The sequence below is a fragment of the Bombus huntii genome, chromosome 2 (genome assembly GCF_024542735.1).
Source record: "Bombus huntii isolate Logan2020A chromosome 2, iyBomHunt1.1, whole genome shotgun sequence".
NCBI classification, from domain to species: domain Eukaryota; kingdom Metazoa; phylum Arthropoda; class Insecta; order Hymenoptera; family Apidae; genus Bombus; species Bombus huntii.
In genome coordinates, this window is record NC_066239.1 from 20060818 (window position 1) to 20076892 (window position 16075).

General features: G+C 30.6%; 1 protein-coding gene across 1 annotated transcript in view; it reads right to left on the minus strand.

The window, feature by feature from the left end:
* The window catches only part of LOC126876482 (potassium channel subfamily T member 2), a 202654-nt gene extending 186870 nt beyond the window's left edge, over positions 1–15784 (minus strand). Inside the window, exons 1-2 of the mRNA XM_050639365.1 lie at positions 14652–15784; positions 10556–10821 (exon numbers count right to left, since the gene is read on the minus strand). Of these exons, the coding sequence (XP_050495322.1) occupies positions 10556–10656 (101 nt within the window). The 5' untranslated portion in view covers positions 10657–10821; positions 14652–15784. The remainder of the gene's footprint in view (positions 1–10555; positions 10822–14651) is intronic.
* Positions 15785–16075: the final 291 nt, after the last annotated feature.

Below are 16075 nucleotides of genomic sequence, written 5' to 3' on the forward strand. Positions count from 1 at the left end.
ACGAATGGGTGAACTTTACTTCCTCAAGTAACAAAATGTAATTTTTGCTTTAAATTACATGGGATAATTATCTTCGTATTTTACCAAAGTATGATAAAGGTGTATATAGCCAATAAAGGCAGTCACTGTTACATAATTCGATAGAAAAGATAGAAATGTTTCTTTTTATCTTTTCTGTTTTCTTCTTTCAAGATCGTCGTTAAAATTGTCATTTTTTCATTAAAGATTTTCTTAAAAGTTGTCTAAAACGGTACTTTCACCCAATAATGTCGTCCCGATAGTTTTAAACGAACCAGTATAAATTCGTACCAGATTAAATTCTGTAACGTCGAAGGTTATACGCAGTGAGAGCGAAATTATTTGGGAATAACACAGCCGGATGAATGGACAACCGGAGTACAGCATCGATTCGCGCCGGGAAAAGCTGAATTTCCGTATCAAACCTGCGCACTGATGGCTAACGTAACGCGGAAAGCTCGGACTTTCAATACGCCACGTGGTTCACCTCTCGAGATACTCAACTTTCGCATGACTTAAAATAAAGTTACGAAAGTATGTATGTAAGGTTGATTTAACAACAAAAGTGGTTAGTTTATAAAGTATAAGGGAAATACAATAGTTTTTTAAACTAAAATCTGTCATTTAAGATCTGATATTACACTGGAAGAATAAAATGGATATTTCGTGATCAGAAATTGTTGACTGTTGGGGACATGTACGATAATTTAACAAGTGATATTAGTAAATTAACAAGTTAAAAATTATAGACTTCCATTTTTACCGTTAAATAATATTTCGTTAAATAAGATATTCAGGTAACTTGCAATTTGAAAAAATTATTGTACAGTTTCTTTTGCCTTTAACATCAAACCTGTTATTGTTATAAAAAGATATTTATTAATATTGGTAATATTGATAACTTGTACTGTAAAAGCAATATATCATATATTATTTTTTAAATTATACGAAAAACTTATGATTAGACAAAGAAGATAAAAGTTACCACGGTCTTTATCTTATGAAAAACCTAGCAACGTCAAGCAGCGCACTCTACATAAGAGCGGAAGCGTTATAACGTTGAGTAGGAAGTATAAAACTCGCAAGCTCAAAAGCTTTATAAATTCCGTAAAAGCAGTCGATAAGGTAGAAAGATGTTGTTTTTCTCCATAAGCATACTTTGATCCTTGGTTCAAAGAAATCTACTCCTTTGATCTATGAAGATTTTTTTCAAAAAACAGGTACGCGAAAACATAAAAGAATCAGATTTCAATAAACAATTTGTTTCAAAGCGTGCAAAGAAGCGTGTTTTCCGAGAGTCAGAAAATAAGTAACATTAGATTTTTGCCGGGAAACTTCAGAGATGATTCTTAAGAAACCAAAAAGTTCTACTTTACCTACATAAGAGTAATTTAGAAAGTGTTATCAATAGATAGAGACAAAATTATTTTTTAATTCATTATTTTCGTTTTCGGAAACAATTACAAATATTTAAAGTAATTGATATTCATTTTTAAAAACATAATTCGCTATATGAATACTACGGAAAAGAAACATGACGAGTCATGCCTCCTTCTTCAAATTGAATACATCGCTAATTGACATATGCATATTAACTACACTTTTATTTAATTTGAATATCAATTACCTGATTAATTAAATATGTGCTATTTATGAATATTAAAAAAGATATTGAATATCATAATATTATGTATTCCGGTTGCGTTATACAAAATTTCTTGGAATCAGAGAATCAACAAATATAGAACTATCATGTTTTTTCCGAGTAGCTTTTATATGTAAAAAAATGAATTAATAGTTGCATATTTATTATAGTAATAATTACATAACAACGCACTACGTGCAGTGCAAGAGTTTGTAACAACAACACAGTTGGATTGTTTTGTCCAATTTATCGAACCTGTTTGCCAAATGTTCAAAATTCATTAATTGTGATTACTTTCGAGTACGCTTATACAGTAATCGTCAGTAACAAGGTATAGTATTCTTCATGCTATTGCATAGTTCAGGGAATTGAACATACGCGGAGATGAATAGATGCATCGATTAACAGAACTAATACCACAGTAATATAGGGTATTGACTATCTTATCAACTGTAATTTTCTTTTAAGCAGAGAATAATAAAAGTAGTGCTAAAATTTTCATAGACGAAAATATGTTCATGACATTTATGTAAGAATTTATAATGAATAATTTATCTACTCCGTGTGTGTATGTGTGTGAATATTAGAAATAAATAATATATTTAATTGTAAAAATGTGATAAAATTGTCGAGGTACTTGAATATAATTTTGATAACATTTAATTAATCTCACAGAATTAAGTCAGATGACATTTACGTCCCACATACTAAGGTAGGAAAATTAAAAAAAGAGTGAAGCAATTTTCCTAAGTACCCTTGCACTGAAAGGACTTTAATAATTCGTAACTGTAATTACAGTAACAAAGGCGAACGTTTCACTTTGGTCTCCTATATTCATGATCTATTCTCTATGAAGGGAATTTTATAGAATGACTTAAATTAAAATAGAAAATGAATTAAATTAAAACTGTAGATTGAATCGTTTACGGTAACAATTCAAGATTTCCCCTAATTATCTAGATATTTTAAGTAACTTATTAATGTGATGTAAGAAAATTTGTAATTAACGTCATACCATTTTCCACTGCAACTATTGATTTGATTGATTCTAAACTATGGTTTTGGTATATTCTTTTTTAATCTCTTTTAGTACCTTCATCATATTCGCACTTCATTTCAATTTAATTTCTAACTGCCCCTTCTAGCATGTACAACTTTATGAGTTCGTATCTGTGAAATTATAACTCAGAGCTGAAAGTGAATTTTGTTTAATCAGCCGAGAAAAAAGCGAAGGTGAACATATTCTCATAGGAGAAATGACTGTAAAAGAGAAGTTCGCCAACTTAAATCACGCCAGGACCCAGAGTAATAGCAATATAGTCCTGATAAACTTTTTAATATTCACAACACAATACAAACGCAATTTTGTTGGAATCTTAGATAACAAGAATAACATGATATTGAACATTTCATAGTATTTTTAATAATCATTAGTATTTAAAACAATGATATAATTAAATAATTATTTCCTTATATATAGCTTTGTTTGGTATTTTTCAACATATCATGACTAACTTTCTTTTCGCGATTCCATCATTAAATTATTACAATCAAGGAAACCAAATATATATTCCTGTAAGAAGTGATTATGATCAATAAACGCCACGGCATGTTGCCTTATTCATTACTCTAGATATCCCATTACTATATTGACTTTCAATCGAATCATTGAACTTTCTTAATATTTATAACATTTTTCTTTCTTTCATTTGTCATTTCTTTGAACTGTCCAAAACGTTTACTTATGCCGTCTTTCATATACATCAAAATTAAAGACTATCCTCAATATACTGTTTGAACATACTTATAAAATCATAATTATAAAAGTGTATACTTTATAGTCATATAATATAGAAATCTTTCCTAACATTAAGAAGTAATAAATAAATATATTCTATATTCTTCACTATAGAAAAAAGTCACAAAAATTATCATTATTATTAAAAGGAACACACTATAAAAATTATAAATCATACGTCTTGATAAACTTCATAGTATACGTATATAAGCACACGTATATTACGATGCCAAATGTTGAAACATGTCCCAAACACATGGTCATTTTGTAGCTTGTTTGAATACATTGGAGGATTGCAAAAATGCAAACACCGCACAATATATGTTAGTAGAGACATCAGCGACTCAAACAGATTTTCAAGAAATATCTCTATCATTTGTTCTCGGAAGAAAGATTCCACCAACGACCAAGATTCGAAATATCGATTTCCATGGCAACCGGTTTTGTCGAGTTTGTAGTTTGTCATTGTCGTTGAACGATACGTGGGCAAGTATAGACGGTGCCTTCAATTTCCTGCCAACCGGAGATGCAAAGACAATTGCAACTTCGAAAGGTTGACCATTTAGGCGAGGAGATGTCTCGTTTCCAACTATCTCCTTTAATCACGAATTTCCTTGACGAAGAACAGAGAATCGAAACGAGAAGTTAAAAAGCATGTTGGTAATAAAGAGCTCGTTCATCGACACCTGTATGTAAATCTCAGAACGCGCGTGTTTCAAAGAAAATTGTATCTTGCAGATATCAAGAAAAGGCGAAAGGAGGTTTTAAATCATATCCGAGTAAACGGTTAAAATGAAATAACGCGCCATCTTACAACTTAACCGCCCTTGAAATTAGGAATTATTCGTTATTATATTCTTAACTAGAGATCTTCTCTGACAACGAAATTTCAAACGAGTTTGCACAAGTTTAAAGAGAATTTCGATAGAGGAATATCGTTCTGTTTAAATCCATAAACTGTTTGACTGTTAATATTTATAGCTGCCTTTGATGGTACTTACAAATAAATTTACGAATAAATATTTATAAATGTATTCCCTGTTTTAAGATCTACTGTACGAAGAATACATAATATTGACCAGACAATATAATTAACAGGCAATATGCATAAAATCAATGTACGATAAGTTCTCTCAAGTTTTGCTGCATATTGTGATTTCAACGGACAATGAAGGGATTAAACTATTTTTATGCTTCTATCATTTGTAGTAATTTTTAGAATAGAATTTGCGAAAAAATAAAAAACTAAAATAAATATATATATTTTAATTAATACTTTAAATACATACTTTGTATAAATGAGTAAGAGGTGCAGAAAAATTTTTATGTGTTAGTTAAAGGTTGGTGGTCCCTTAAAAATGTTAAAGATTAAAGGATCTATCACTAATTTTAAGAAATCTTTGAAATCAGATAATTTAACACTAATTTTGAGAAATGTTAGAAATTAAACAATTTATTATCATCTTCTTATAATCTACAGTTCTGCGACCTTATTTATATTTTTTTAGTAATTATGTAGATTTTTTTTCCTACCTATCATAAATTCCCGAATGTAATTCCATTTCTATGTAAATTTTTTAAGAAGCACTTTGCAGGTGCTAATATTGCCTTGTAATTAATGACTACCTGAAAATTGTAGCTTTATATGAATTGCGAGAAAAGAACAGAATTTGAAGGCATATAGTCATTACTATTCCTTATTTCGGTCAAGCCTGTATTAAAGGTGATATGCTCGTCTAATCGAAACTGATATTTTGTACAACACATTCGCAGCAAATAGCAACTAGAATTACCTTTTTCCTTTTACACTTTAATTTTACTGTATCTTCTCAATCCTTATAATTTATAGACAGACTGCAAATATTTTGGCATTTATAGGAAATTTAAATGTGCAAAATTATATAGAATGCCTATAACATGTAAAAATACACAAAATATCCGAAGTAAAGTTCTTTTATCATTTAAAGAATAAAACAAATCTCTATTTAGATTCCATTTCTTTGACTGTTGTTTTTCAAATAGTAACTAAAATTATTACTTTTCTATTTCCATTTTAGTAATATTTAATACTTGTTATAATATCTAGAGGGAGAAAAATATCTCAATTTAGATTGCATTCCTATAGTTAACTATATTCAAAATAACATAAATTTGCATTTGCGGGGTATTTGTAGGTATTTGTAATTTATGACAATTCGAAATTGTGTTTTGCTTTAAATATTATTCAGTTAAGCGTTTGTAAATATACATCTATAAGTATGTTTCATGACAATGGTGCGGAAGAGTAAACCGGGTATAATAATTACCGTGAAACATAATGATGTTTTATGGCAATTTTAGTGCGAACTTCCATCATTGCAGCTAATTGTAATGATATCATCCGGTATCGGTACCCAACAAGAACATTAAACACAAGTAATATTAATACAGCATTTTCGTAATGAAATAACACAGATAGATGATCATACAAAACAAAATAAAAACCACAGAATTTAATAAACACGAATTTGGATGTAACTTCAAATACATTGACATAGGACTATCGAAGTAAAGAAAATTACTATCTATAATTGTCTAATTATATCTAACAGGTATTGCAAAAATGATACCAAATTGTTGACTGTTCATGTATAGATAATAATATACAAAAACGAATAACAAGTAAACACAAAGTTCTCTTAACTTTTCTAAAAAAGAATGTAATTGTATGATTTGAAATTCCCCAAAGTTCAGCACAATACGAACCGATTTCACATAGCAACAAAGAAATATGTTGGGAAACTTTGTCCGATAGCGGTTTCGAAATCGTATGTCCAGTGAAATGTTTGAAACTTTGTTGTATCTTGGATCGCGTATACGAAGCAGTTGACCAAATGAGAAGAGACAGCGGAAAATAACAAAAATAGAAAGACCGGTCGATATTAATTGTGTCAAGTGTGGTTCTTAGACCCAGCCTCAGCCTCATCACGAAATAAGACAATACTTCACTGCGTCAATCTTAAAATTCGGTTGGTTTCAATTCGATAGTCCTATACATACATGCGATCAAACTATTGCACAAGCTCGTACTATTTGTCACGAGTCTTTGATGAAAGAACACTATGACCATCTTGTCATGGACCAAGGATTCTAGTTGGTGCTGACCTTGCATATATTTGCATCGATGAATCTAAAATCGTGTTAACTGCCTCTTTATAGTTAATTCGAGACCACAAAGAGGAGAATGCACCGTCACGAAGATAGCATATCGTCCTTATGAATTACGTACGCGAGTGAATCGCGGCATGAACTTAACGACACGTTTTGGTGTATATTTTAGGGATGGTACACTCGAAACCTTTCCAGTTTCGAGTTCTCAATACTCGAAACTTTCTGCTACTTTTGTGGATCGAAGCTCTCGAAATCCAGATTAACAGTAATTTGTGTAAATAATTTACGAGAATATTGCGGTATAAAACTATCTTTGTTTAATTAATAACATAATCCAATTTTGATTATTCTTTAAACTTATTCTGATTGATACGATTTTACAATCGTATCAATAAGTAAGCATTCCAACTTTTGAGAGATTCGAGTTTCGATAATTTCGAGAATTATACTTATAAGATTCTGGATTCGAATTTCACGTATCTAAAGATCAAATTTCAATCTCTCTTGATAGTTAACTGCAAGTCACAAAGATGAAAGTACGCCGATACGAAGGTAGCAAATCTATCTTTTGAGTTATCAACGCGACTGCATCGCGGTATGAAACTAATAAAACACATTTTGGCGTGGCACTATATTTGACGTTTTCCTTGGATGTAAAAATTCGATAAAACGGGTACGTGAACAAAGTGTAAAGTGGATGAAGTGAAACGAGTGTCGATTTCGTGGCAAATAAAAATTTTATGAGTGATTCTTTTCGAATATTTATAAGGTACAACTAAAGAGAATGGTAAAAGAAATAATAAATATATGCGTAATGGAAGGAAATACGTATATGAGAGTGGATATAATAAAAAAAAGGTACAAACTAAAAGTTTCATCATTGAATACGTGTTTCATACATATAGGTAGATATGAAGTTGCAGAGGGTAATTTCGGTTGAATTCAACTCAGTTATCATAGGATTCGACCAATACTCTTTTTTTTTCTTATTTCAAACGCGCTTCTGACCGACTTTCTTCTAAAGGATGAGAAGGTACTGGAGCGTAAAAAACTAGACTTTCCGCTCAAAGAAACGATTCAGCGGCAGTCCAAAGCATGCAAAATTGTCTCTGCTTTTTGTCCGGAATTAATAGATGAGTGAATCTCAAATTGACTCGCCTGTAGTCTGAATTAAATAAGGATTGTGACACATTATTAAATTAAATTAAATAGCTAAATAATTTAATCTAATCTAATTTAATTTATTTAATAACTGGTACTGTTCTAAGGATTTTATCAAAATTGATAATTTCATTTGTTTGCTGCAACATATAGAAATTATTTCTGATAAACATTTCTTTTTCTCGTGAGTATGCTATAAAAAATATTTCCTCGAGTTTAATCTACTTAACTTTATACCCAATTTAATAAGTGTTAATTCTCATCTCCTGGATATTAAGAGCTTTGTTACAAGATTGCTAGATTCAGTGTAATATATATTATGTAATAAATATAAATCCAAGAAATAGAATCCCCTAACCAATTCTTTATTTTTTCTTTGTGCAAAAAAACATAACTGTACACATATAATAACTCTAATTATTTTTATTTTTTAACAGATCATGTTCCAATCATCAGATGCTGTAAAATATTAAAGTATTCAAAAGAAACCAGTTTTCTCTACTCGTCTTTCTTGTAACGAAATATGTTTTTTCTTGTACGAGGATTTGATGGGATTCCAATACAAATGGTAAAAAATGCGAGACAGCGTGTTGTCAAAAGAAGGAACCCTTTTATAGAACCTTTTATTACGTTCTTTCTAACCAAGGGGAGGAAATCGATTGTGATGAAGATATGTCGCGATAAAGCATCAATCAATATATGAGAAATAAATTACTTAGTAGCTTTCAAAAATTTTTCTTCTAAAAGAATAAAACGATGTGCCAGTCTTTACCTTCTTTCTAAAATTATTATAACTATAGAATCATTTGAATCTCTACGAAACTGTGATACATTTATACAATTTTTATGACAAATTCTATATTGATTATTTCGACGATTCTGATAATTTTAGTATTATAACTATGACAATTCTCCAATAAAAAACTTGGTATCCTATTTATTCTAAATTCAGTATTATTTCTGGTTCCCCTCCAGAGCTATCCCATCTTTTGAAATTTCAAGATGACTATCCTAATAGATATTGTGCCATTCAATTCATGACCCACTCTCTGTTCTCGTATTATAAAATTTGAATTATTAAATAAACCTGGGGGAAGGGTACATTCCGGATCGAAGAAAAAAAAGTTAAAAGAACAGACACAGTATAATGAAACATGATGCTCATGCTGTTTAATAAATATCTGATACATTCAGAGGCTAACTCATTTGCAATTTAAATCCTTTTAATGCTAGACATTATTGTTTACAATATTAGCGTAACTTTCATTTACAATTTTGATTTTGTTGTATTATTTAAATTTCAGTTTTTTTTCTTTCTCCTTTGATATTTGTTTTTCGATTTTCCTTAATATAATAAAATGGTAATTTATATCGTACAAATAAAATGTCAATGAATCATTTTCACTGAATATTCCTTCTAAATGTAATATCGGTGCCGTCAGTTTCGTGAACATTTCTGAGAAACAAGATATTACGGGTCAGGCACAAAATCGGTGATCTCAAACACGAGATCATTTCTTTTTCAACCCCAAATCTCCTCTTTCGTAACGAAAAGAACTCATCAACTGAGAAAACAGGCAATTTAATTTGTTCCCTCCGAACCTTTTTTCTTTTCGTGAAACGAATTAGTTTCCCCTGTGAATTTCATACTTGTGTATAAGGTCTCTCTACTACACAGCCACACCTTTACAATCACTTTACATATCCATATTAAAACACATGAACGCGACGTCAGCATTATTTACTTAATTTTAAACATTTCTCGATAATCAAAATCTTGTTTAATTAAATACAGATGTAGGTGTGACGGATAGAAGTAATTATTTGTAACATATAAGAGGATTTTGTTTTAAATTACAATGTATCTATAGCCAAGAAACAGCTAGTTGATGTGAAATATTTTGTATAATTTGCGTTTCAATGAAAATTATAAAATTGAAGTCAATCGAATCACTATTTTAATTTAGCAGCAGCGAGTTCAAGATTGAATTACAAATACAGTAAAACAAAATAAAGTATGGTTAAGAAACACAAAATTATGGATAGAGAGATATATAAAATTAAAAGTACCACTCTTATAAATAAATTTATCTAACATTTTAGTAAAAACTCCAATCACATACGAAAAGTAAAGCATAATCTCTTAAACGACTAACTATATTCAGCGAGATTAAAGTATTATACGCGTCTATACATAGATCAATAATTTATACATACTATCTCTAATGAAAATGGAAATAAAAAAGAATACGTTTTAATATTTCAGTATTTCAATATTTTGTAATGTCGTCTACCTTAGTTACAACTTTTATAACAGTGAAAAGACTAAAAGTGCTACACGATTAAAATTATATTGAGAGAATGAGATTTTCGAATACTCTTGTAACATAAACAAATTATCATTCTCTCTTTTATCTGAAAACTTACTTTTATACCGGACTAAGGGAATTTACATTGAGATAAATGTCCATTCGCCCAAAAGACATTAATACGAGAGTCGTATCTCACGAAGATTTAAATTCATGAGTACGTAAGTAATACTTGAATATTTCCTAGTGAGCACAGATAATTCATCGGAAATTGGTACAGGCTCGAATGTCCTTCCAACTTCTATAAAAGAACTTACGACATATTGATAAAATTCACGCAATGATACTAGTAAAATGATATAACTTTCTTATAGGAAAAGAGAAATATCTTAAATATCTGGAGATTAGATAGTGATGTATATTTTGTTCTCCAAACATTTGAAAGGAAATATGCAACATTAAAGATTTACTCACCGCTCGCCGTCATCATTAAAAGCATAATCCCCCAGGAGGAGATCGCGAAGTCTATATCTCGGAGGTAAAATCAGTGGTAGACAAGGATCTGGTTCATTCATTGTGCACGAACCGTTTTCGATGTTGGACAATTCTTTAGACGTTGCTTTCGTGTACTCCTCGATCGTGCCGAGGGTACCACGAAAAATACTGTTTACAACTGCCACTGTTGCTGGAAGCTTTGTAATCGTTGATACGATTCGGTCATACAATCACCGAATCACGATCTGAAACAGGAATATATAAAATTTAATATTTGATATTTTTTAATTCGGTATAAATCAAGTTCAAATTTAATTCAGTATAAATTTCCAAATTCAATTCAATTTTTTGGACCACAGTTATTGCAATTCGTCGTCATTTTTATTAACATTGAGAGGAATAAAACATACTACGAGTATTATAAGGAGTACTCTATTTTGAAAATATCATATATTCTGAAATATATGGATTTTGTAAAGTTTTGCACTTTGAAATTTCACATAAATGCGTAAACATCCTCAGATTATTGATAATAGTACTTTCGTGCTATTACAACCCCACGAAAGCTTCCGACTAAACTACATCACAAAGAACACGCGTGTATCCTATATACATGGTATCCTTCCTGACATATGGCGATGACCATAGGGAAAACCCACTAATTACTCGATTACATGCTGATATTCGATCTGTCGCACAACGAGAAATTATTCACGTCGGTGGTAGAACTCAAGTAATAAGAGAGTACGCTACATTTACTGTTTGGATGATACTCATTAGCTTCAGTTAATAAATTAAAGTAATCAGTTAGCAGGCGTACATTTTCCAAGAAACACAGATATCTCTTTAATAATTTAACTTTACAGATATATACTGAATTGTTTGGGGAGATTTTAATACTGTTTCTCGTTAATTATTTATTCTTTTATTCTCTTATATCCACTCCAAACAAAATTGTAATGGTGCGTTTAAGTTTAATTTAAAATTGAATTTTTCCGTATTTTTCCATTCGTTTGAGATATTTTTATTGAAACCATGCCCACTCAATTAGCTTTATAATTATACATGCATTTATGTTGTTCCGCTAATTCGGTGCGAATTAATACTCTCATTGATGTTCTCTGTACTTGTACGTAATATCCATTGGCGGCCAATTAATAAAACGCGCCGAACAACTAATGAAGGTGACTGATTATTAATACTGTGATGAAGTTACACGAGATTCGGAAAGCTGCGGCTAACAGAATTTTAATACTGTTGACAGATGTCAAGATCGCTTAACATGTAAACTACGCAACTTAACGTCAGCTCTTTTGAAAGATTGAAGACAAGACGAATATTTAAAAATTGCATATTAAACATATACGTTTATTAACATAAAATGTAAACGCATCTCATTTAAATGCCCCAGATACTAAAATTGAATTCAGCAAAATTGTCCACAGATCAAGGACATTGAATAGCTTTCAACTGATAAATAAGATTGAACGGTACATTGAGATCACGACATTGCTAAATTAGATTTATTTGTCATGTCACTATCGAGATGTTCCTAACATTTAGCAAATTAGGAAACCTTCCACGCGACCGAATGTTTCCAAACCAAAACTCTATGGAACCAAATTTAGAGCTATGTTCTAACCGAAATAATCTCAAGATATTGTCATGGGATTTAGGGAAAGACGACGAATCGTATATAGATCTCGGAAATTGGGTAGGTTGCAGTGAAGAAATACAAATCTAAATTTGTCGGTAATGGTATTCCAGATTTGACTACCCTTCTACACCCTTACACTGTACGATAATGAAAACCGGCAATTCCTGTCATAAAATCGATTCATGGTAAATCAACGATCGAAAGCTTTTATAGTTTCAACCATTAACAGATTAAATGATAATACCTTGTAACGCGATTATTACTTTTCTTGCTTGTGTTAGACTACATTTTGCGTAAAGGCAATAACTATATAATTACATTATACTTTATTGTAATTTTGTACTCAATCAAACCGCAAAATATTCATAAGTATTAAAAGGTACAGGAAAACTCAAAACAATTTTACATTTTTTTACAGTTACTACTTTTCTCCATAATTGAAATAGGTACTACACTATCTTATAAAACTGGAAAGTTCTTTTAATGTTAAATTTGCTCGTCATTAACTATTAGACATAAAACAGATAGAAATGTATAAAATTGCAATTTTTATAAATTTCAGGATCCCTAATATATCTTACATTAATTCTAGTTATTACTAAAAAATGATTAAAATATTAATTTTTAAATTGTACAAGACACAACACAATTGATGATAAACATAAACTAAATGCCTTCTTGAAAGATATGTAATTTGAATGACAACGAAGTCGACGATTTTTTAAACTTTTCCAAGAGAAACAAATTACTTGATAAATTAATACAGTATTAATACAGTATTTCGCACATAGCATGTTCTCTCAAAATATTGTTAATTACCTTGTTAATAAATAATTAAATTAGTAAATAAATGTCGTTACATTAAAAAGTATATTATATTTTGGTTAAACATCGAAATGTATATAATATTCATAACAGACCTCAAGATTGCAGATTACACACAGAGCCGAGAGTAAATAAAGCACAAAAATGGAGCTTCCGATCGAAACTTATTAGTGATTAGTGGTGAAGTGTCAGTAGTACATATACAATACTGTTCCGCAATTACGCCTTGTTCCACTCAAATGTATTAGGTAGATATATTCTCTAGAGGAAGGCCATTTGCCGAAGTACAATAGCATTGCATTCGAGTGAATGTAATTGACTACACGTCAGATACTTCCAAACGAACAGTTTTGAATGTCGCATTTCAGTGATTACTACTCTAACACTTCACATAAAAAATCAGTATTACTCCTGTTTAACGTACAGTAGAAGATTGATTATTATTAAAATGTTGATTAAAGTAATAATGATTTCGATGATGGTCGAAAACATTGATTAATAAAAAATTGAAGGTCTTTTTGTAAGAGAGATCGAAAAATAAAAATAGACACTGGAAGAAATTGTTATTTTTAAAGTCTACTCGAGAAAATTGTAAGTGATAAGTTCAAATCTTGTTGATTTCTTAATTATTACGTCTTAATTATAAAATAAATTAATAGATTTAAAGATATAATCGTTTAAACAAGTGATAAATTCTCAATGTTCAGTAAAAAAAAACGAATAATCTTAGTTTAACTCAATAGATACGAGTCTACATATATAACTAATGTTTTAAATATTTTTTAATGTTCAAGAGAGTAAGAAAAATACACTTTTAATCTGAGAAACAAATATAAACCTAGTTTTGTTTTTGTTTTAATTAGATTCTACGATCGTTCCTCTATAAAAGATAAAAAAAAAAGTGTGATGTAAATATCACTCTCCTTACACTGAACCTCTAGCAAAAGTTTCCAAACACATTTTTTTGCCCACGAAAGATTCTGTTTACGTAGTCTTAATGACTTCAATTTATTCTTTATGTTGGCGTATTATTTCCTGCTTGTCAACATGTTCGAACTAGACCAATCTAAAGGATATAAAACAGAGCACAGGATGAAAAATTTACATTTCTCTTAACAAAAAGAAAAGATTATTAATGTGAAAGACAAAAACGAAAATTTGTGTTATTTCATCCTGTTTTATGACAACACAATTGTGTTATAATAAATTTGTACTGTTTCCAAATTTGTATATTCTTAGCCACTAACTACTCTTCAAAATGTAACATACAGAATATTCCTTCAACAATGGCCTGAATATTCCTATAATTAATATGATATATTTTAATTTACATAAAGTAGATTAAATACCGTCGATATCTTAATATCATAACAAACAATATACCTAAATTTACGAGAAACCTGAAAAATACATGTTTAATCCCGAAACTAAATGATATGGAAACAATCCATTAACAACATAGTGAATTTTAAAACTATATGCCTGTAAAAAAAACTGTAACTGTAACTCCATTACGTTTTCCTGTAGTCTACATAGTCAACAGTCTGCTCTTTACATTTAGATTACAAAATATTATTACTGATATGTACTTACGTAATTGGAATCCTCATCTCTCAATAGATTTTCCATTCTTTTCTGTCGAATCAGATGGCAACCATCGTCAATGGTTATTTTCTTCAAAGAATCACAGGTCAACGGAATTTTCATCATATCTCGTACATTGACACAATTCTTTTCGATCTTACAATCTTCTTCTATCGATCGTCGATGTAAACGATGTTTGTAACCGTTTCTATGTCGTGCATGAGACTGTTAAACAATTCAAGAAAATCGTATCATTCTCATCGATTGGTCAAGAGAAATGCTTTTACCGAGAACTATCACTTTCACGAGTATCGACACATTTCCATGCAAGGCAAACATCTCGGATCAATTAATCAAATTCATCAACGAAATGTAAATCAATCCCATTGTTATCGAAAGTAAGAATACAACAAGCACCTTCCGTTAGATCAAATTATATCATCGTCTTATATCTCGCGAATTACTTAACAACAAATATTCTCTTGTTAAGTTCACCGTTACTGGCAATCACTTCCACTGCACAATTATATATTTTTTAATTATCATGTTCTTGTTTTCGAATAATTATTATAATTATATATCAAAAACATGATCAATGTCCAACCGTTTTTAACTCTTCAACGGAAAGATCACCGAATTCAAAACTGTGTTTAAATTATTCACTGAAATATATTTACAAAGTAATACAGAATTCTTACTTTATGAAAAATTAAAACAAATCTAGCGTCAACGAGCATTATTGATAATTCTACTAAAAATGCACAGGAAGTGTCAAACGTAACGTGAATTTGAATCACGTAGCAAAACTGTCATTGCGTGTAATGGGACGGTAGTGTAGAACGCGCGGCACGTGCGACGCGATCACGCTTTATTTCTAAACGAACAGGCAGTCGAATTATTCGAAGCGCGCGCGCTCGACGCTTACTCAACGGTGTCTCGCGCTTCAATGATGACGCATCCTCGTTGCTCGCAACGTCGACCACGCTCCTGACGACGCCCACCGACGACCTATTCGATCAACCGTTCAAACACCTGCTGAGATAAAAGGGGACGAAAATCCTCGGATTCAACCGCAGCCAAAAAAGTGACGCGTATGAAATCTTGATGTATGAAGCTTTTCAGGAATCCTTCCGACGATGAAAAACATATTGTGGTCTATTGGACAGATTACAGGTACGTATTGTTTATATCCACAGCTTTATTTATAATTTTGTTCCTCTCGTTATTTACGTTTCTTTCTGTACAAATTTTATGCATGTAACAATCAAAAAGGTTAGGTCGTTCCTCGTACTAAATGTCAAAAGATTTTATTATTCCTTTCACGAATTTAGAGCTAACGTTATTTGAAGATACATTAAAATTGAGAATATGCTTTTGGATAAAGTTTAAAATATAATGATGTGTTTGTTAGTAACAAGTGTAACGAATGTGCT